Source organism: Typopeltis vanoorti, chromosome 5 (genome assembly GCF_054136105.1).
Source record: "Typopeltis vanoorti isolate ZY-2024b chromosome 5, IOZ_Tvanoo_1.0, whole genome shotgun sequence".
Classification (NCBI taxonomy): Eukaryota; Metazoa; Arthropoda; class Arachnida; order Uropygi; family Thelyphonidae; genus Typopeltis; species Typopeltis vanoorti.
The window spans coordinates 6,344,070-6,368,273 of NC_143553.1; the positions used below are offsets into that span (position 1 = coordinate 6,344,070).

The 24,204-nt window shown below is 35.6% G+C and overlaps 1 protein-coding gene across 1 annotated transcript in view; it reads right to left on the minus strand.

The window, feature by feature from the left end:
* Vps51 (vacuolar protein sorting 51) overlaps positions 1-24,204 on the minus strand; it is a 421,027-nt gene that overhangs the window by 235,272 nt on the left and 161,551 nt on the right. Inside the window, exons 7-8 of the mRNA XM_090392235.1 lie at positions 18,892-18,980; positions 3,026-3,149 (exon numbers count right to left, since the gene is read on the minus strand). Coding sequence (XP_090248361.1) covers positions 3,026-3,149; positions 18,892-18,980 — 213 coding nt within the window. The remainder of the gene's footprint in view (positions 1-3,025; positions 3,150-18,891; positions 18,981-24,204) is intronic.

Sequence of the window (24,204 nt, forward strand, 5' to 3'; positions counted from 1 at the left end):
ATTGCTTCGATTAACATTTAGAATTTAAAATAAAAATTCCAATCCAAAAAATTCGTAAGGATAAAAATTTGTAAAGCAGGAATTTGTAAAGTGAGAACTACCTATATATAAAAGAAATTGATAGTAGGAATCTGACTGGCACTAATATGGCACAGAATAGGATGATGAATTATGAAGTTTTAAGATAATATTTGTTAAATGCTTAATGATTTGTGTGTGTGTACAGGTGTGTACAATTGCATTTCAATTTCAGAGGGAGGCACTTTGTGTAATTGTGTGTGTTTTTTTCAGCTAACTGTGAAATTCTGATTTAATTTACATTATTATGTAATTATTAATGCAATACATAAATCCCTTGATAGAGAGTGCAGTGGACAATTTTTTTTTTTTTTAAATTTTAATAATACATCATTTCATTTCATCTCATCATCAAATTTCCTGATATATACCCTACAGGAAAGTACATTTATGTAGTACTATCAGGATATGATAGTACTACATAAAAAGTTTATATTATTACTAACTTCCTATCAATATTTTCCTCAAAGTTATCTGTCAGGACTTCGATTTATGAGATCCATCTTGGTCTTATAAGGCAGTGCTTCCCAAACTTCTGGATATCAGGTCCCCCTTTAGAAAAATTTAAATATTTCACGGCCCCCCTCAAAAAAAATCGTAATATAGACATATATTATTATAATATTTATTGTATTTATATTCAATACAAAACACACAGCAAATATTGCAAAAATCAAATGCAAATATTACATTTTTAGCATCTTACATACACATTTGACATTACACATTTTCTCATATTTTTATATAGATAGATATATTGTTATTGTATATTTGCAGTACAAGCATGAAGCGTAAAATGAATAGTAATAAAGAAAGAAAGAATTAAAAACATAAAAGAAGTTTAATAACAATTTAATGTGATGGATGTATTTCAATACTGCTACACAAAAAGTCAATATCAGGTGGAATATTTGAAACTGCAATTCTTAGATTTCTGCTCTGAAATGAAACTTATATGAATCAGCATATATTTACTAATATTCATTAAGCACCGAAATATGCAGGAAGCAAAATTTGTGAATATGCACCAATGTGCGAATTTTTTCCATTAAAATATGAAAAATAACAAAAAAAAATAATAAATAATAAAAATTAAATGTGTTTCTTTTAAGATAAAAAAAAATCTACTTAGTCTTAAAACATTTTAAATTTGTTTTCATTATTTCACCCCCCCCTCAACAAAACCTATGGCCCCCAAGGGGGATGCAGCCCAGACCACAGTTTGGGAAGCGCTGTTATAAGGCAGAGTAAACTAAATCAGTCCAAATGGATTTCTCCAGAGGGGTCCTTCCATGATATGAATCCTCCCCCATTTTGTTTTAAAGACCATACCACATGATAAAAATGTTAACATGTGGTAATGTTTTGTATTATTTTTTTTTTCTTGACCTCCATGGGAGGTCAATACTAGTCAATACAAAGTCTATTTTACCACTCCTTAGACTCATCCTTTTGTACTTTCACCACTCTCTCAGGCAATGCATTCCATGTTCCTACTACTCTCCTTTTACTCACCACCCCCTTTCACAACTTCCAGGTTTGGCCCCTCCTTGTTCTATCCCCTCATTCTGCCATATGAAAAATCTCCAGTTATCAGATAACACCCCTTCTACAGCTTAAATGTCTTAATTATATCTCCCCCTCCCCCGGTGTATGCCGCTCATAATCAACATTGTATCAATATTTTATCAACATTGTATCAATCCTGAAAATATTTTTGTTATACGACTTTGTAATCTTTCCATGGTTTTCATCCTTTTCAAATCCTGGGGACCAGACCTGAGCACAGAAATCCAGATATAGTCTGATTAAAGCTATACACAATGGATTATAAGTTGGAATATAAGTTGGAGAGTGGTGAATGAGTGGAATAAGCTGCCAGAGTTTGTTGTAAGTGCCACACTGTAAATGAATTCAAAGCAAAGTATAATAGATACTGTGCGAATGCTGAATAGTTGTTCTTGATATGATGTTTAGAACCTCCCTCGATGTGTCTAAGGACTCCTTGGAGTTGTCAATCCGTAATAATAATAATAATATGTCCATGCCAGATGGAGAAATTCCAATCAAGAAGTGAGGGAAATGATCTTGAATGGTGAACAAGAATATCATCAAAAGTAAGGAAGAGTGATGAATGGTCTTTTTTTTCCTGGGAAGAAAGACAGGATTGTGTTTTTGTGTTTTGGTAGCATTAAAATTATCTCAAACCCATCTGACAACAACCAGGAGTTTGTGTCCAGGGCACTGGCCATAGAAGATCCCAAAGCCCAAGCCTCTTACAGAACTACAAAGTTCTGTAAGAGATGAAGTGGAATGGAGTGTACGTTCACCAGCAAAGCCATGAACAGAACTGGATGTCAGTAACAGGAGATCATCGAAGAAAAAGTGTATGCAAAAGCACAGAGATCTAGGGCACTCCAGTATTGATGGAAACATTGAATGACAGGAAAATATTCACCATGACACACAATGAGCAATTAGAGAGGAAGCCAGCAATCTGCTCATAAAGGGCAGGAGGAAGACCATAAGATGGCTAGTTGGTAAGAAGGCAATGTCAGATTTCATCAAATGTCCTGGAAACATCCAGAATGAAGACACAAGCCTTTCCAAATCATCCCATGCCAAATCTCATGAGTAACAGTACTGCATAATAATACAACTCGTGTGAAAGAAATTATTAAAACAAACAAGAAAAATAAAAGCATGTCGGAAAAAAAAGTAAAATTAATGACAAAAAAAAAAGTATCATCCAACATCCAAGTATCACCCAGTGTTAGATATCTGATGTTTACCTAGTGCTTAGCAACAGTATGTGAAAGGTTTCTAAGTAATGTATAAATAACATAACTTTCTTGTCTGAATAATTAAGACAAAGAAGTGAAGAAGCAAAAGGTAATTCTGCTTTTGATTCATTATTTTAAACAAGGATATGAAAAAATGAACTTACCACTGGAATATTCATATATGCATCGGATGCTTTACCATCATCCGTTTTAGGCAATTCTTCTCCACTCTGCAACCTTACTTGCCTATCTAACTCTGCAAGATCAGCATCTAATTTTTCACGGGTGCTAAAATATAGAATAGCTAAATTGATATATTAATACTGTATAATTCACATTCATTTTTTTTTAAACCACAGCTTATCTTAGTTTAAAATAATAAACCTAATTCTATTGAATATTCCACCCATTCAATACAAAGAACAATACTCTAAGAATACCGGCAGGGATGGCACGGTGATTTTGAATAAAGGATGGTTGGATAGCTAGATATTCACAGGCATAATCTATGGAGATTATGCCTGTGAATTATGAGATCTGAGTTATTTAGAATGAATCCAAAGGCAGTTAAAACCACGAGGTAAATATTATAACAGACTCATGGAGTAGAGTCTACACATTAACCACAGCAGCTGTGCTGTCATACCTGTTCTTGAATTCATTCACCCTGCCTGCACTTACTACCTCTAATGGCAATTGATTCCAATCAAGCACCACCCCATGAGAGAAAAAATGTAGCTCTCATTCCCTTCTTGGTGGCATTCATTCTCAACTTCCAAGCATGCCCTCTTGTCCTTTTCCCACCCTCTATAAAATAAAAATCTCATCTGCTGATATCCTGAATGATCCTCTCAGAAGTTTGTAAGTCTCAACCATATTACTTCCCTCTCTTTCTCCTGTTTGTTAGTGTCTGCAGTCCACAAATTCTTAATTCACAATCTGTCTTCATAATCTATATTCCACAATTCTGGTATCATTTATAATGCTCTCCTTTGCACTCTCTCTCTCCACTGTATCAGAATCACCATGGAAACCAGGAGCCCAGACCTGTGCACAATAGTCCAAATGAGGTCTTATCAAGACCTTAAAGAGATAAAATGACTTCATCATCTTTCACATGTCAAGGTTTGTTTTGGCATTGCATTTATCCTCTGAGTTGTATTTGCAATCTTTGCTATATGGCCCTTGAACTTCAATTTCCCATCCACTAAAAGTCCAAGATCACTAGCCTAATCAGTTTCTTCTGGCATAATCTCACCAATATAATATGACATTGGATATTTCATCTCATTAAAGTGCATAATGTTACATTTGTTAATATATGTTAAAATGATGAATGTCCGAAATTGCCAACCTGCTGGAACATTGATGACTTGTACTGGTAGAAAATAGTTGATTACAATTCTTGCAGGCATGTCTATGGAGTTTAGAAATATTGAAGGGACTGGAAACAGGCACATCATCAAACAAGTCCCAAACATCGGAATCAATCTTCGGGTTTCCTGTGCCACTAATTTCTTGATTATTGTAAGTGAGGAAACGAACCCATTCCAGGGTGCTAGCCCATAATGAACCAGTCAGTCACCCGTATAGCATAACGAGCCAGTTAGTCACCCAAAGGTGCCCACGGTTACGCTACAAGGAGGCCACTCATTTCATTAAATTGTGCAGACCTGCTCCCCAACACATCATTTTGATGTCAACCATCCCCAGCCATGGATAATGCTAATTATAAAATATTAGCATTATCCATGTTAATATTTTATAATCCAATCCTATACTCTCCAATTTATGCAAGTCTTCAACGCTGTATTCTGTCCAAAGCCTTAGCAAAGTTCAAAAGTATCATGGTGTACCCTTGTCTAACTAATGGTAACATTATTGTACAATGCGAGTAAGTAGTTGCTGAAACATGATCCTACCTTAGTAAACTGTTATTGTAAAGTCAACTTTTCCAAAATCTTCACCATCACTCAAGAGATACTAACAGGTCAATAGCTGGTTACATCAATCTTTGCACCACCATTGTTCAATGGGATTAACATACATTCTTTCTATTTCTGTAGAATCTCTCCTGTTCTGAGACTTAAATTACACAGCCCAGTCAAAGGAATAGTCATTTCAGCTAAACACTCTTTTAGCTTCTGTGCTAATATCCTATCAGTTCCTACTGCTAAATTGTTATTCAATTTGTGCAACAACTCTCTAGCACCTCCTCCTAAGACACCAGAGTTTCTTCATCCAGTGAAGAAGTTACAGTGAACTCAATTTTGCATGCATTAGGTTGAAAGCTTTTAGCAAAGTGGGCACTCTTCTGCACCTGTCACCCACATACCATATGCATTCAATAGTTATTCTTTCATATTCACACTTTCTTTAACTTGCAGCATAAGAGAGAATTCTTTTGGGTTGTCTTCAGCTTGCAAAGCCAGTTGTAACTCTTCTGGCCTGCTCCTTATAATTTTTATAACTGACATCATCCTTATCCACACAATATTTCTTCCACATCATATTTTTCTTACGAATCTATTGCTTAATAAGATTACACATCCATTTCACTCTTGCCCTATTTATTTTTCAAACTCTAGGTATATTATTTAAGTATTTTTCAAAAATATTTAAATGATATTGAATCATTTAAGTATTTTTTAAATGCGTACCATCTACTGTCGATATCCTTCCCATCCCAATACCACGGTGCAGAACCCAGCATACTGATCATTTGGTCATATTTTTCTGCTTTGTAGCTAAGCATGTAACCTTTTTTGAATGAAACATTTATACACTTAGTCACTTCTGAAGTCTGTACTTCATGATCACTGTCACCAACTGGAATAGTTGGTGACAGTGATCATGAAGTGCAGAATAGTTACATGTTTAACTGAAATTCCCTCTGACACTATAATCTGATCTAACACTCTTTAACCTCAAGTTCCTTCTGTTACGTGTTGCTTGAAAACATTGTCTCACAACAGCTTAATAAATTCAGTTTTGTTCTTCTCATGAGATTTCACTGCTACTAATCAATGTCCAGATAATTAAACCCGTGTGGGGACACCTGTAACCCCCATCGGGTGCATCCCCCGGTAGCGGATCGGGGAATGCTCATCACAGTTTACTATGAAGGATAGGAGGTAAATAAAATACCTCCCGCGGACCAACAGGATAGCATTTCCCTCATAGGCCGGTCTGGGAGCCCCACCACCAGACTCGGGTGCTGAAGGCTAATTCCCTGCACACCTTAAAATTTCACCCATTAAAAGAAATAACAAAGAGATAGCCGAACTGCCTAAATGGTTAACGACCAAGCGAGGAAAAAGGTACATGAGATACGGAACATGGAATGTTAAAAGTCTACATGGAAAAGAAAATGAATTAATAGACGAATTTAAAAAATCAAAATTGGATTTGCTAGCAGTCACAGAAACAAAAAAGAAAGGTCAAGGTTGCCAGAAAATGAAAGATGGGTATATACTTTTCTATTCAGGGATAAACCCAAGAGAATGGGGAAAACAAGGGGTAGCTTGCATAATTAAACCAGATCTCAAAGAATATATTACTAAACGGCAACTAATAAACGAAAGGTTGTTGACAATCACTATAGATTTTAAATCAGACGACCAAGTATTCACTGTAATTGTTGCATATGGTCCAAACAATAATGCTAATAAAGAAATTAAAGATGCATTATTTGAACTCTTACAAAAAACAATTGAAGAAGTTCAAGGGCATATCATACTACTAGGAGACCTTAATGGCCAGGTAAGGAATCAAGTAGATGAGGAAACGAAACAAGTGTTGGAATCACAAGGAGAAATAACCCAGAATAATAATGGAGAAAGAATAATAAATCTTTGCCTTACAAATAATTTAGTAATAGCGAATACTACGTTCAAGCATAAAGAAATCCATAAGTTTACCAGGGAAGAGCCCAGTAGAAACGAAAAATCTATAATCGACTACGCCATCATAAGCAGATCGTACTGGAAGTATACAAAAAATGCAAGAGTCTATAGAGGTCCTGAAATAGGCAGTGACCACTACTTATTAGTATTGGAACAATCCATGAAATAAAAGTTGAAAAATGTAGAAAAAGTAGCAAAGAAATAAATGTTAAGATAAAGAACTACAAACTAAAGAAAGAAGAAACAGCCATTGAGTATAAAAGTAAAATAGAAGAGAAGATGAAAGAAGTAGAAAAAGAGATATATGAAGACCAAGATGTAGAAAACCTATGGTACAGGTTCAAAACACTTCTAGAAACAAGCAAAGAAATTTGTCATGTATCATTAAATAATAAACAGAGGAAACATAAAACACCCTCATGGACTGAAGAACTATAAGAAGAAATTAAATAGAAAAAGCAATTATGGAAGAGATATATATAACATCAAAGCTGCAGGTTAATAGAGAACTATACAACAACCAAATAAATAAAGTTAAAATCTTAGTGAAAGATTAGAAAAGAAAATGCTGGGAAGACTTTGGACATACTTTAGAATAAAATTTTAAAGGAAACCAAAAATTCTTCTATAATGTTTTAAGAAGAATGAGGTCAGAGAAAGAATGCTCCATAAAGTTTATCAAAAATAAGGATGGAAAGTTATTACTCACAAATTCGGAAGACATCATGGAAAGATGGAAACAGTACTTTCAAGAATTATTGGAAGATGCAGGACACGGAAAAAATAGAACCCTAAGAGCAAGACACACAAGCAAAATAGAAGATCAGAGTGAAGAAATTCATGCAAATGAACTGTTAGCAGCAATAAATAAAATAAAACTGGGCAAATCAGCAGGCCATGACCAAATAACACCAGAAATGGTAAAGAATTTAGGAACGAAAGCCATAAAATTTCTTTTACACCTATTCAATATTGTATGGAAAAAGAAAATTATTCCCAAAGACTGGGAAGTAGCTATAATAATCCCTATATTTAAGAAAGGAGACAACCGTAAATGTGGAAACCATAGAGAAATTTCGCTTTTAAGCATTCCAGGAAAATTATATACCTGCATTTTAGAAGCAAGGCTAAGGAATCAAATAGAGCATACACTGGATGAAATGCAATATGGCTTTCGAAAAAATAGAAGCACACAGGATCTTATCGTCAGTCTTAGACAAATATCAGAGAAAACATTGCAATATGGAAAAGAACTACATTCATGTTTTATAGATTTTGAAAAGGCCTTTGACCAAGTTACCAGACACTTAATATGGCAAACATTAAAGAAAAACAAGATACAAGATAACTTAATAGCAGCCATACAAAGCCTCTACAAAAGTAATAGAAATTATGTAATAACCTGTAATAATTGATTAAAAGAATTTGAAACAAATGTAGGAGTGAGACAAGGCTGTATCCTCAGCCCTCTTCTCTTCATCGTAGTAATGGATGAAATTTTAAAGGCATGCCAAACAAAAAAAGTTCCACTTAGGATACAGGAAACTGAAAGAAACCAGGATTTAACACATGGCTTTTGCAGAAGATGTAGTGATGCTAGCAAATACAGCTGAAGATCTGCAATACAATATCAACATTTGGTATGAAGAAACAAAGAAATGGAATATGACCATAAATATAAATAAAACTAAAACAATGATCACATCTAGAAACCAACAAAAACACATAATAAAAATAGAGAATCACCAACTGGAACAAGTCTACTCCTTTAAATACTTGGGATCATATATACAAGAAGATGGTAGACTAGACACAGAAATTAACAACAGGATAAGAGGGGGAACAAAGCTATTCTATGCAATGAAAGGCCCACTCCTAGATAAGAAAGAAGTCACCCAAAATACCAAAATGGCAGTGTACCATTCAGTGTTTCTACCAACATTAACATATAGTTATGAGTCTTGGTGTTTAACAACAGGAAACACAAATAAACTACAAACAATTGAAATGAAATATCTCAGGAAAGTGGCACAAAAAACAAAACTAGACCGAATAAGAAATCAAACCATAAGAGACAGCCTTCAAGTTGCACCTCGGAATCAATTCATAACACAAGCCCAAATGAGATGGTTTGGACATCTTAATCGAATGGAAGAAGGAAGAATAGCAAAAACTGTATACATAAGCCAGAAAATAGGAAAAAGAAACATACGCAGACCCAGGAAAGGTTGGCAAAAGGAAATTAAAGAAAAATTGGAAAAGAAGGGAATTAACTGGAAAGAAGCAAAACAACAAACCTTGCACAGGACGGCATGGAAATCTCTTTGGCAAAATCTCGATGCTTAAAAGCATAAGAGATCATAGACGAAGAAGAAGATAATTAAAGTTCTCAATTATGATTACTCATTTTGCACCCATCATCTTTATTTGGTAATGCATTTTTTCATTAACAGCAACCGATTCTCTAAATCTGTAAGAACTGCCAGCCTGGTTGGCCAAATGGTTAGTATATCTGTTCTCCAGCCAAAGGGCTGAGGGAACAAATCCAGCCATGGACATGGGTGTTTTTGGTTGTCTGTGAAAATACTAGTGAGCGGTAGATTGTGTAGATGATGATGGCAGTTGTGGTTCATTGTAGTTGGTGGATTGAGGTGGAGACAGAGTTCTAGAGGGTGCCCTCCCTCAATGAGTCATTGGATTCCTTGGAGGTGTCATGCAATACTAATAATGTATGTCAATATATAGGATGAAAAAATTGAGTTTCTGAGGTAAAGATAAGAAAATCAAGGAAACAATCAGCTTGAAGCTGGGTGGTAATGAGATGAAACTGGAATTTGAATTGTAATAAATGAATTATCAGATTCAACCTATACACCTAAGGTTACTGAGATCGCCTATATATGAATGCATACCTCAAATGTCATTAGCACGGTGTATAGTTAGTGTAAGAGCTGAAAGTAAACAATAAATAGAACAATTCAACATAATTACCAGACAATTATTCACTCAATCTGCCTTTACCAGTCAATCCTGCAAACTGCAGGGACTGGATAGTAAACATGAAATCATATAAAAATTGTCTTGATTTTTAGGAAGAGAGCAGTTGATTATTTTTTTAGGTAACTTAATTAGTGGTGGCTTGGATATGTTTACCAATAATCTTTACAAAAAAATTTACAACTATTATAGAATGATCTGAAACCACAAAAGCATCCAATTCAGTAATAAATTCCTGCAAACTTATTTGTTAACTTATAACATTTCTGTTATCAAAAATTACTTCAGCAGAATGAAGGGACTGTTATGAGTTTCCCATCATTTCTATTGTAGTCTATTGTCACATGAAAAAGTATGAATAATATTGCCTAAAAACAGAAATAAGGCTATGTAAATACACCAGAACATGTACACACTGTCAGAAGAAACTTGACTCACATATTGGCAGACAGATTTGCTAACAATCACTCAAGGAATAAACCCCTCACTGTGTGCTATTCGATTGGTTAACTGCGCTTTTTATGACAAAATGCTAGATAAGTTTGCAAATTAAGAATACAATACCATACACTTCATTTACAGTTCTTGTAATAGTAGCAGAAATTGCTATTTTCTCATTGTATTGTCCTTAATCAACAAATTTTTACTAATGCATACCAATATCTGTAAGAAACTGGATTAATTTGGTGTTGTATCTGAAGATAACATTAATTGCCAACTTCAAAATAACATTCCTTGAGCAATATGTAATTCTGGAATAAGTACTCAATAAACATCCACTTAAATTGAAGTTACTAAAATGGCTTTTTTTTTAAATATGCTAATTACAGGGTGTTTACATCTATATCATTGTTTGAAGGTATGAAGTGAACTTTTGTGATTAGGTACTTGCAAATCCTGACATATACAGGTATGCACTTTATTAAAGGATAATTACCAATGAAGTAATATTTTCTCAAGATGCAATGACTATAAAACAGAATCAATAATAAAAGAATAATACTTTAGCCTTATGAGTTGGCTCACCAGGCTTAACTCTATTATACTGATGTCAGTAAACTGAAGCTACATGAAAATAATTTTAAATCAAATGTAAACAAGTTTCTCTTTTACCAACCCATTACCCATACACGGTACTAATGTACTATAGGTTGATTAACCAACCTCTTGAGTATGGGTTCGACATAAAAAAAAAAAAAAATCAAGAGCATATGCTATGTGACGTGAAAAATTATAATAGCATATAATACCAATATCATACTAATAGAGCATGATATCTGTAAGCCTTCTCCATTTAAATTAAATTCCTTAATATGTTCACAGATGACCTCTTGCTCTAAGATGTGCATCTGCTCTCTCATAGGACAGCCTATTTCTACCTCTTCTGTAGTAGAAAATATAGAAAAGCTATCATATGAGAGAAATCCATTCACACTCCTGGCTATCCTGTGAAAGAAATATTGCTGACCTTCTATCTTCAAAAGTATCAACCTAGCTTTTCTTTCATTCTATCTCTGCTGGAACATATGTTTCATGTGTTTCTCAAGAAATAGGCCACTAAATTGATGTGCAATATGTAGCCTCTCCCAGTCAAGCAGTCAAGTCAACCCTGATTCTTGTGGTGTGGCCTGTTTCCACTAAAGGGGCTCGGGTGACAGTGAGTATTCCAGCTGAAAAAGGATACCTTCCTAGTTGGAATAAATGCCTACTTCTACGTGGCAGATGACTTTCATTACCTAGTGAAATACCACCACCTTGTCTATTCGGGACATGACATGGTTGTTGCCATGTGTGGTTCCTAGACAAAGTTCTGGTTTTTCAAAGTGATACCCATTGAGGGCAAGCCAGACATACTGCAAAGATCCAGTACCTCCCACATCTTCAGGGTATAGGAGCAAAACAGTTCTGCAGGTTGGCTACCAGTTAGGGTATGATGCTAAAACTAAAAATGGTAAAACATTTTGGGAGGCTGTGCAATAGTATGCAGATACCACTGTTGTGATCTCTGTTAATGTGAAAAATTGCTGTTCAGAAGACGTCAGAAAAAGGTTAGGAATGGCTGAAACAACAGTCAGAGACCTATCTAAAATCTGGAAGGATGGATCTATCTTCATAGGAACAAAGTTGAGGATTTTGGATGCAGTTGTTTTTCCAAAAGTGACCTATGGATGTGAGACTTGGAACCTAAAAAGGTCAGATAAGAAACGGATATCTGCTTTTGGGATGTGGTGTTACAGAAGGCTGTTGAGGATATCATATACTGAAAGGCGTACAAATGAATGGGTGTTAGAAAAGATCAGCAGAACTTTAAGCCTTCTTAAGGATATTGACAGAATAAAGTTAAAATATTTTGGACACATAGAAAGGATGAAAGGGGGGACTTCTCAGAACATTAATAGAAGGTAAAGTTCCTGGAAAAAGAGGCAGGGGTAGACCAGCAATGAGATGGATGGATAGCGTGTGTGGAGTGACTGATCTTCAGAGAGTTGAGGCTGCCAGAAAAGCAAACAACAGGACTACATGGCGAGGCCTGGTGTGGCATCGGAATGACCATACGGCATCTGTAGATGCCCAGTGAAGTGAAGAAGAAGAACTGAATGCTCTCTGTATGAGCAACATGTTTCAGAGTAACTTTCTCCTATTATGGAAATAGCAGAACTAGCATCCATTATGTTTCCCATTTTTGCCGGTCTACAGGAACTTGAGCAACAACTGCTCAACACCCCCTTCACAATCAAATCGCACATTCACCAAATCTGCTATTCCCAGTTATCGTTCATTCTATCCACCTAAAATCTGTAGAACAGCCCCCTCCCCCCCTCCAGGAACCATTTCCAAAGGACTACAACCTCCAGTAGTTCAAGAAGAATATCAACAGAATATCAATATTCTGTTAATATTTTTCTTGCAGTTTGCTAAAACTTTTTGAATAGAGTAATAATCGATGACACAGAACCAAATTTATGACTAAAGAGGAAATTAAGTTATCATTTTGGGACACTTGTACACCATCCTTAATTCTTTGTACAGAAAACTGACCTATACTATTGGAAAGAAGTCAATGGACAACCTCCCATGAGCAAGGTGAATCGTGCTATGTAATGAGTCGTGTTTGTAGCCGGGTATAAATTGGAGGAATATGATGCTCCCAAGTTGGTGCAACTGTGTCTGAGTGAAATGGCTGTGAGAAGGGAACTGATGGAGTTTGAAAGAGGCAGTGTGATAGGATGCCATGCTGAGAGGCTATCTGTTTGGGAAATTGTATGGACCATCCCAAGTCAATAATCAGTGATATCATAATGAGATGGAAACACAGGTAGTCAACTGCAAGTGCTATCCACAGTGGCTGACCCACCACACTCACCAAACATGACTGTAGGATGCTATGAAGGATAAAATGCAGTCTTTCGTTTGTCAGCCAACACACTGAATGTGGAGTTCCAGGAATCGACTGGAACAAGAATTTGCACAAAAATATTCAGAATTGAAGCTCACAACATGAGTTTTCATGTTAGGACTGCAATATGCAAGCCCCCACATTACCCAAACCAACATGCAATATCATCTTCAATGGACATGATCAAAAAGCATGTACAGTGGGATGTGGAAAATTGGAAAGCAGTGTTATGGAGCAACAAATCATGCTATACCCTCTACCAAACATATGAACGGACGTGGGTGTGGTGGATGCCCAGTGAATATCTCTTACCAGAATGCATAACTCCAACTATGAAATTCGGAGGTGGCAGTGTGATGGTATGGTCCTGGTTTTCCTGGTTTGGCCTTGGACCTCTGTTTGTGGTGACACAAACACAGAACTCCAAGAGGTATCTGAATATTCTGGACAATGCGATGTGGCATTTTCCTACTTTATGGCATTTTCTCTTTTGGGAAAGACAATGCACCTGTCCTACGGCTGCTGCTGTAACTGCATGGTTTGTGAACGTGTGAAACTGCATGGTTTGTGAACATGAATGTCACCACACTTGACTGGTGACATTCATGTTCACCAGTCAAGCGTGGTAGAGCTGTGATCTCAACCCTACTGAACATCTGTGGGATGAACTGGAGCATCGGCTGAGGTCAAGGAACGTCTGCCCCACAACAGTCCAGGATCTCATTACACATCTGCAGGAAGAATGGTTCAGAATTCCCATTGATTACTATTGTACACTTGTGGAACATATATCCTGTAGGATTGCTGAAGTCATGCAGCAGAAGGAGGTCCTACATCTTATTAAGGTAGATGTCATGGTTGCTTGTTCCTCACACTATGGTGTCTAACTTCTTTCCAAGTAGTGTATAATTGGCAATACATGTAATGAGTCTCATTGTGGCTTATCATAGGTACTGCACATCATAATAAAATCCTTTGCCAGATATAGATCACAAAATTTGGTCTGATCTATTACTTCATAAGTTTGGCATAATCAAAGACATCTTTCAAGAACAAGATATAATCTATCTAATTGAGCAACATATTAAAAAAATGTTCCCCCCCCCCCATGAAAAGTTGCACATCTATAGTACAATAGTCCCATGGATAGGCTATGACTTTTTTTATATTATTTATTTTTAAATAATCAAGAAATTCTGCTCTAGAGACCAAACCTGAAACTTTTTCAAGCTACTTTAGACCTTTAGTAAACAGTAAATGGATAATTAAATTCATCTCCCACCTAAACACAATCATGTATGAGCAGAAATTAGCAAATTAGGCAAAGAAAAAACCCTAGAGAGTTTTTTTTTAGATATGTGGAAAGTAGAAGAAAGAATGATTATGGAAAGATGGTGTTAATCAACGAAAATGGTAGAATATTAACTGCTGCAAAAGACATTGTTGAGATATTCAGTGAGCAATTTATAAGGGTGTTTCATCCCCATCAGGGTGAAATCATGAGGCACTTAAGTGTAGAAGACACAGGAGAGAATGGCTTAATTGTGAGTGAGCAGGAGGTATATGAGGAAATAAATAAACTTGATCTGAATAAGGCAATAGGATTTGATGACATATCACTATGGGTAATAAGGGAATGTTCCAGGGAATTGGCATGCCTGTTGAATAAGTTTTAGAGCAGCACAAGATAAAACTGCTCCACTGCATAAAGGCGGTGATGTTAGAGGCTGCAGTTACAAATTATAGGCCAATCTGTATATGTGGAGTTGATGTCTCGAGAGAGAGAGAGAGAGATTAGTGAGAACTAGGATACAGAAATGGGTTGATAATAGTAGTATTGTCTGTAGTTGTCAGCATGGGTTTGTTAGAGGGAGATCATATTTTACTAACTTACTTATGTAATATAACAAGGTGACAAATGTCATGAACAAGGGATATGCATATACAGTGATATACTTACATTTTTGCAAAAACTTTTGATAGGCTGCCACATTACAAGCTGTTAAATATTTCGAAATGGATGGGACTGGATAACAGACTTCTGAGTTGGATAAGTGATTGGCTGTCAGACAGGTATCAGAAAGTTGTATACGTGCCACAGGGATTAGTTTTGGGACCACTGTTGTTCAATTTGTATATATGAATAATTTTGGGATGGGTTTAACTGGTGATATATAACTGTTTGCAGATGATGTAAAATTTTGAAGAGCAATGCAGAGTCAAGCAGATGTTATGGCCTTACAGCAGGACTTGAATAGATTGCATGAATAGGCAGGTAAGTGAAAGTGTCAGTTCAATGTAAAGTGTATGATTTTGAAATTTGGTAAGCAACGATGGGATGCAAAGTATATACTTGGTGGGGTAACTTTAAAGGAAGTAGAGGAGATGAGTGATCTAGGAGTGGAGGAGGACAAGGAACTGAAATTCAAGGGGCCACATTATGCAAATTGTGAAGATGGCACATCAGATAATGACAATGATGCAGAGGACCCTAACATGCTGAAATAAAGAAGTTATGTTGCCATTGTATAAGGCCTTGATCAGTCCTCATAGGGATATTGTGCACAGATTTGGTCGTTGGGTTTTGATGGTGACAAGGAAATGTTAGATAGGGTCAAGAGAAGATTCACAAAGGTGGTCACTGGCCTTTGGAATGTGAAGTACAAGGAGAACAGATTGAGAGAATATAAATTGCAAAGCATCATGAACAGGAGGAGGAGGATATGATTGTGACATAAGTTAGTCAGGGATTGTTATCAGTTTAAGTCATGGTTGAACAAGTTTGTGTGTGATAGTATACACCTCTCACATTGAGTCTCTGACTCCATGGAGATCAGATGTTAATAATAATAATAATTAACATTTATATTCACGATGGGATTTGAACCGACAGACTATTGACTGGAGAACAAGTAAGCTACTTATCATGAAGGTTATTTTCTTGATCATAAATTAGTAAATAATAATATTTGGTTTACCGATCAAGTGATGATCAATTTTATTAACAGAACCAACTAGTTTTGCCACACTTATCTGTTGGCATCTTCAGGGCACTTACATATAGGTTTAAACAATCTCACAATTATGCATAACTGTAAAACTGACAAGAATAAAAAACTGACTAGAATAATTACAAATAAAATAGTATTGAACATGAGTGAAATACGTATCACGTGTACAAGATCAGCTAGCTGTTGCTGAGGAACTTTCTGTAGTTTGTATTAAAGTTCATTTCTTTCATTTTTAAGGTTCTGATTAGGGTTTTCCATATCTCTGGGAGTATTAGGCCTTGATTTCTGTTAAGGTTGACAGTAGAACGGGCGACTGTGGCTGCTTCTTTGAAAATTCTTGAATGGTAATCTTCTTCTATGTAAGGGGAACAGCTTTTGTCCCACTCGATGACATGGTTAGTTGTAGAGAAATGAGACGACAGGCCAGAAATGTCCTGTCTGTTGTTTTTGACATAGCCAATGTCGCCTTTTGCCTGATTTCGAGGCTTCTCGAAGTCTGTCTGATGTAACTAGAACCACATGAGCATGGAATATTATAAACTCCAGCCTATTTATAGAAAGGATGGTTGTCTTTTGGAGATCTTAGTAGTTTACGAATAGATTCTATTGGTTTAAATGTTACTCTTATTTTGTGTTGTTTGAGGAGATTGGCGAGCTTGTTGGAGCATGTTAAAGAAAAGAGTGATTCGCATCACAACGGACAACAAGACCCTTCAAGATGAGTTAAAATTTATTTCCAACAATCTGTACTTGAACGGCTATCCAAGAAGACTAGTCAATAAAGTCCTTTTCTCTGAACCACCACAAAGAGAACAAGAAGATATTCAATATATAAAAACGACTACAATTCCATTTGTAAGTGGCATCTCCAACAAGCTCGCCAATCTCCTCAAACAACACAAAATAAGAGTACCATTTAAACCAATACAATCTATTCGTGAATCGGACAGACTTCGAGAAGCCTCGAAATCAGGCAAAAGAAGCACATTGGCTATGTCAAAAACAACAGACAGGACATTTCTGGCCTATTGTCTCATTTCTCTACAACTAACCATGTCATCGAGTGGGACAAAAGCTGTTCCCCTTACATAGAGGAAGATTACCATTCAAGAATTTTCAAAGAAGCAGCCACAGTCGCCCGTTCTACTGTCAACCTTAACAGAAATCAAGGCCTAATATTCCCAAAGATAGGAAAACCTTAATCAGAACCTTAAAAATGGAAGAAATGAACTTTAATACAAACTACAGAAAGTTCCTCAGCAACAGTTAGCTGATCTTGTACACGCGATACGTGTTTCATTCACTCGATACTATTTTATTTGTAATTATTCTAGTCAGTTTTTTATTCTTGTCAGTTTTGCAGTTACGCATAATTGTGAGATTGTTTAAATTTATATATAAGTGCCCTGAAGATGCCAACAGATAAGTGTGGCGAAACTAGTTGGTTCTGTTAATAAAATTGATCAACACTTGATCGGTAAACCAAATATTATTATTTACTAAGTAAGCTACTTACTCATTCAACAGCTACCCTCATCAGTACTAACACGGCTTGGGCTGATTAACTTTGGTGATCAGTGAAGAAATGCTTTCTAACCAATCTCACTCCTTACTGATCTAGCTCTAATGAGACATCTAGGAATGAGTAATGCATTGCTTTGGTCCATGTGATTTGCCAAGCAGGCAAATGGTAACTCACTAACCACAGCATAGCCACATCACAAAGAGAAAAATCAAGATTATCCACCATAAGAATATGTCAATGCACAAATGTGGAACTCACATCCTAGATATCACAACATTAGCAAATCACATGTCCAAGATCCTATTACATATAAACCAACTATAGTGTGAGTCCAATATTAAGAATGCATAAATCTTACATAAGTCTTAAGGACATGACTATTACTTCATTCAAAGGCAGACAGTCAAACCATTTTGGCAAACTTCTCAACCAAAAACCTAACCTGTTATTTCTTATTTCTTTTTTTTTTTTTTGTTCTTCCCCTTCTTCTCTCTTTCATCATCTATGTGGATGATGATGAGGACGAATGAACTCTTTCCACTTCTGTCTGTCTCCAGGAAGAGTCCGAACAATTTTGTCCAGTTTGGTGTCACTTGTTGTGATTTGGTTTTCAGGTCCTCTTTTATTTTGTCTATCCATCTAATTCTGGGCTGTCCTTTGGATCTTTTACCTTCCATCATTGTATTCAGGCTTTAGATGGATGGTAGTCTTTCTGTTCCCATTCTGGTTACATGGACCATCGCAGTCTTCTTTCTTGGATTTTGTCTATTATTGTTATTTCTTGTTAGTTTTTCCCCTACTCCCACAAAAAAATGGTATTTGAGAGTTCTACTGCTTAACAACTTAATTCTTGTGGATATTATGCACACTTCATGAGAATGAAAATGTTACATGTAAAGAAATGCACAATAATAAAGTTATTCTTTTCAATATTATGTCAGAGTATATTATCTCAGCATTATATCATTTTATTAGTATACAATCATGTCCATATTTTAAAGAAGCGCTTCAATCATCTATTTGCTCACCAACTGCTGCTGGAAATGCTACCATATGCATTAAGAAGTCATCAAACTCTGTGAACTGCATGAATCAAGTTTAACGAAATGCAATTTACATTTCAAGATACAGAAAACTGCTCATGAAAGCTATAAATTAATGATAAAAAAAAAGGATAAGTGCAAGTAATACTCACTGTGCTAAAAACTCCTCGCATAAATCTTCAGCTGATTCTTTTAGTTGCAACAGTAAGTCAACACATTCTGCAAGCTGTTTTGCAGTTGCCTTAAATGCAGAAGACATTGTGCAAAATAAAAAGGTATGTAAAATGCAACAATATCACAGAACCTTAATGTTTATAAAGGTTTTGGCACATTAATACAAATCCTGTTGAATCTTTAAAAATATGAACATAAATCTTCAGCTTGCCATATAGTTGTATGAACATAATTCATTTAAGAATAACTTATGTTCATACAACTATAAACATAAGTTATTTAAGAATTTGGCAAATGTTTTGCATTCTGATTAAATCTAGGAGGTAAGATGCTGACTATATAAGTTGACTATACATAACACCAGCAATATGAAGAATAATGAAGACTTAAGTGATGTAATCCCTCTCAATGCAAAAATGTGGAACTAGCATCCTAGACAACTCAACATTAGCAAATCACATGTCCAAGATCCCATTACATATAAACCAACTATAGTGTGATTCCAATATTAAGAATGCATAAAAATGTTGATTCATTAACATAAGAAACAACTTTTCCCTTAAACACATTTTTTGTATCATTTTTGAAGCATTCATTTTGCATCTACATGACTTTCACCACCAAATCTTACATAAATTAACAACAGTAACTCTTATCTGCTGCACTTCACAAAACAGAATAAATCAGAATAAAATAAATTTTGCTTTTGCAGTTGCCTTAAATGCAGAAGACATTGTGCAAAATAAAAAGGTATGTAAAATGCAACAATATCATAGAACCTTAATGGTCATAAAGGTTTTGGCACATTAATACAAATCCTATTGAATCTTTAAAAACATGAACATAAATCTTCAGTTTGCCATATAGTTGTATGAGTATTAAGTCACTTAAGAATGACTTATGTTCATACAACTATAAACATAAGTTATTTAAGAATTTGACAAATGTTTTGCATGGTGCATGGTTTCAGTTTTTTTTTTTTTTTCTTTGAGTGCATTACTTGAAATGACATGCACAAATGTGGAATAAAGCACTTTTTTTTTTCAAACAAAATGTTCAAACAAAAAAAAAAAAATGAGTAACTTATATAGTCAGCATACCATTTATTAGAATTAATAAAATATAAATATAGTCTGATAAAAATAACATTAAAAGGATTAATCCTATACTCTGCAAAGTAATAATGTATAAAGACAGAAAAATCTTTCTTCACAACTTTCACAATGTTTGCATTGCAGAAGACTTCTGAGTAGAAACATCAATCCACTGTTAAAGAACAGGATTAGGTGATGAATGACTTATTGCAACTAAAAAAACACCCTACTTTGCAGAAGAGACTGGACATCGAAGTATCAATGTGGGCTTGAAAGATTTATTTGCTAAAAAGTTATAAATGAAAAAAAGGCAGTTGTCTGTTCAAATCGATGCTCTGAAGGTCATTGAGAATGTCAAGCCTCCAAGGATTGCTATTCTAAAGGATCTCAAGTGAATACACAATTTTTCCATATAAAAGAAAACCAATAAAAAAAATGTTCATTTTTAAATAAAGTATCTCTCTGTAATTGCCTTTTCAAGATTGATAATGTGACCTGTATAATGGTGCCAATGACTTTATAAGCAAATATAATTTTATTATTATTATGGGCAGCTCCAAGGAGTCCTCAGACTCATCGAGGGAGAACCAACATCATGTCAAGAACAACTATTCGACATTCACACAGTATCTATCATACTTCACCTTGAACTCATTTACAGTCACGGCACCCACAACAGACTCCGGCAGTTTATTCCACTCATTTACCACTCTCCAAGTAAAAAACCTAGCTCTAACACCTTTGCTAACCACACTCTTACCAAGCTTCCATGGATGGCCCCTAGTCCTCCCACTACCAGTCTTATTCTCAAAAATATCTTCTGAATTAATCTTATAGAAACCCTTCAGTAATTTGAATGTCTCAATCATATCACCCCTTTTTCGCCTATCAACCAATTTCTGCAGCCCACCAATCTTCAACCTGTTCTCATAAGGTTCATTCCATAGTCCTGCTATTATCTTGGTCACTCGTCTCTGGAACCTCTCCACCTCCTCCCCATCGAGAAGAAACCCTGGGCACAGTAGTTCAGATGGGGTCTTATCAAGGCTCGATACAGAGGAACAATAACCTGTTTGTCTCTGCTCATTAAAGTGTTTTTCAGCAACCAAGTGATTTGATGAACTGATTTTGCCACTTTTGTGATGTGTCCCCTAAACTTCAACTCCCTATCCACCAAAACTCCCAAATCCCTGGTCTCGTCAATCTCCTGGACCAGCAGTATATCACCAATGTGATATACTGCTGCTAATCTTTTCACCCCAAAATGCAAAATCTTACATTTTTCCACATTAAATTGACATCCACTCTCCTAAGCCCAGTCCTCCAAACTATCCAAATCATCGTGCAAAATTTTGACATCCTGAGCATTCACTATTGCTCTACCTAACTTTGCATCATCTGCAAACAGATGCACAGATCCTCTCAGATCCCTTCCTATATCGTTAATGAACAAATTAAACAGTAGTAGTCCAAGAACAGAACCCTGCGGCAGACCACTAGTCACACGCCGTCTTTTGGAGTCTACTCCTGAATAAACCACTCTCTGTTATCTCTCCATCAACCACCCTCCTATCCATCTCACCAACCCTATATCCATTCTGATATGCTGCAGTTTACGGATTAGAATTCCATGTAGTATTCTATCAAAGGCTTTAGCAAGGTCCAGTAGAATTGCTGTAAACCCGTTACCCTTATCCAGTTCAGTTGTCACTGTGTTATAGAATGTGAGCAAGTTACTGAGGTATGATCTACCCTTCACAAAACCATGCTGTCCCCCATACAGTATCCCATTTTCATCTATCCAATCTTATATTTTCCTCTTGACTATTTTCTCCAAGACCTTGACAACAATTCCTGATATGCTGATCGGCCGGTAATTTTCAACAGCAGTCTTGGAACCTCCTTTATGCAGTGGAACTATTTTCCCCTCTTTCCGTATTTGGAAAACAAATACGGAGCTGCCATAGCTCATTTAGTCAGTATGATGATGCCATTTAAGAACATTTATACAGGCTATCCAGCTGAAGGTAAATAATCTGACCTCACAGGGACAGTGTCCCCCCCCCCCTCCTGGAAATATGTTTTTCATTCAGCAAGACAGACTGAATAGGCCATAGAATATACACAAATGATAGACACAGTAGATAACGGACAGGATTAAATACCTTATTGTGGTAAATTAGGTTTCTATGAAATCAAACACACATAATGGTTTAATTTTAACTTTTTTAATTTTAACAATTTAAACAAATTGGCTTAAATTTAACACATATTATAGGAAAGAAGAAATGAGAAAAGAGGTATTATGATTTTTTTTTTTTTTAGAAAATTAGTAGAGGGAATTTATATGTACAGTGGAGGAAAAAGGGAAGCAAGAACATGTTCTTCTTCCTTCTGGAATTTGTATAATGTAATAAAGAAGGAGGTGAAGGATACATTTTGCACATGGAGAGTGGCAGAAAAGTAAAATGTACTGCCAGAATGTATAAATGAATCTATGCTTCAATATGATAAACATGTTACTAGAAATAGGTGAAACTTCTTATCAGATCTGTTAAAATATTTTTGTAGGATATTAAATTTTTTCTTCAGAATTAGATGAGCAGACCAGATCAAGGATGTTCTGCTGTTTAGTGTCCATAATGTGATGTTGAATATTGAAACATACATTAAACAACATATAATAACATGGCTCATGCTTAACTAGCATTTTATGTGAATCCTACCCATCTCCTAACCGATAATCTTTATATGGCCAAAAGGCCTTGTTCCCTTCTGTAATGATTCATCTATATTTCTTTGTTATTTTTCCTTAAAACTAATTGACCATCATAAATATGATCCTCTAGAATTTCAAGAGTATTATTTTCTCATTTTCATTTGATTTGTCTTGAATTTTGTTTTAGTTATGTTAATCTTTAAACCTTTTTTACTGCCTTTCTTTATCAAAGTCATTTAGTATTTCCTATGTTTCTTTATTTTTTATTAAAAGAACTTCTTTAGCAAAAATTAAGTACAACTTCTAATACTATAAATCCCAAATCTGTTTAGTTTCTCCCCTGTGTCTCTTTTATAGGCACTTTAATGGACAATAACAGTGCTCTGCTAAATTGACCACTGTCATACCTCGACTTTATTTTAAAACTGTAAGCACAAGAATGGCTGCTGTTTAATTGTGTAGTAGCACTATAGGTAGCTAAGAGTAACATAATCCAGAAACTCTGCTCCAGAAACCAAAATTTTTAAGCCACTTCAGGCCTTCAATAAGCAAAGGGTCATGCATGATCTTGTGCTTGGCAATGAAATTCATCTACCACCTAAAAACATTCACCAGTATCCAGCAGATGCTGCAATGGAATTAAAACCCATAAACTTATTGGTTGGAGATAACAGATGCTCTCCAGGCTGATGACAATCAGTATGAACAACAGTGCGTGGTCATGATTTTGTATTGTTCACTATGAACAGTTTATCTGGTGTTTTTCATCCCGCAAGCAGGCAAACCGGCCCCTTGAACACACAGGGATACAGCCAAGAATACCTTGAGGCATAGGAGTGACCATTCTATCCTCGTATTTCGGTTACGAAATCCAAGCATGCTTGGAAGGTTGTGGGCCTTAAAGGCCTGTTAAAACCATTGGGATAGATAGACTATGAACAATACAAAATAGTCAGCTTTCAATGACAAATATAAAATTATATTCGTCATTGAAATAAGACAGCAAGACAGACTGAACCTCATAAACCACATTTTCACTTATACAATGTTTTTTGTGAATAGCAAATTAAATATGTGAATAGATAACAGAATAAGCAAAGCTGGTATAGTGGGATGCAGTGTGGTTTACCTCCCTTTAAGGATAACAAATACACTGAGAGACACAGAAATTTTCTCATCTGAATATTAAAATGGTTCCACAGAACATTAGACTGAACATCACAGTAACAATCTATTAGGAGCTTCTGACCAGCTAGCAAATAATCATGCCACCATATTCTGTTGGATCATCTAGATCAGTTTTTCCTCAACATGTGGTCTGTGGACCACAGGTGGCCCATGACGATGTGACGGGGGGGGGGGGGTCCGCAGGCAGATTTAAATTAAATAAATAAATATATATTTTTTAATTATCCAAACAAAACAAATTAAAATTGAATAAGTAAGTAAAAATTATCGAAACGAAATGGATACTTAAA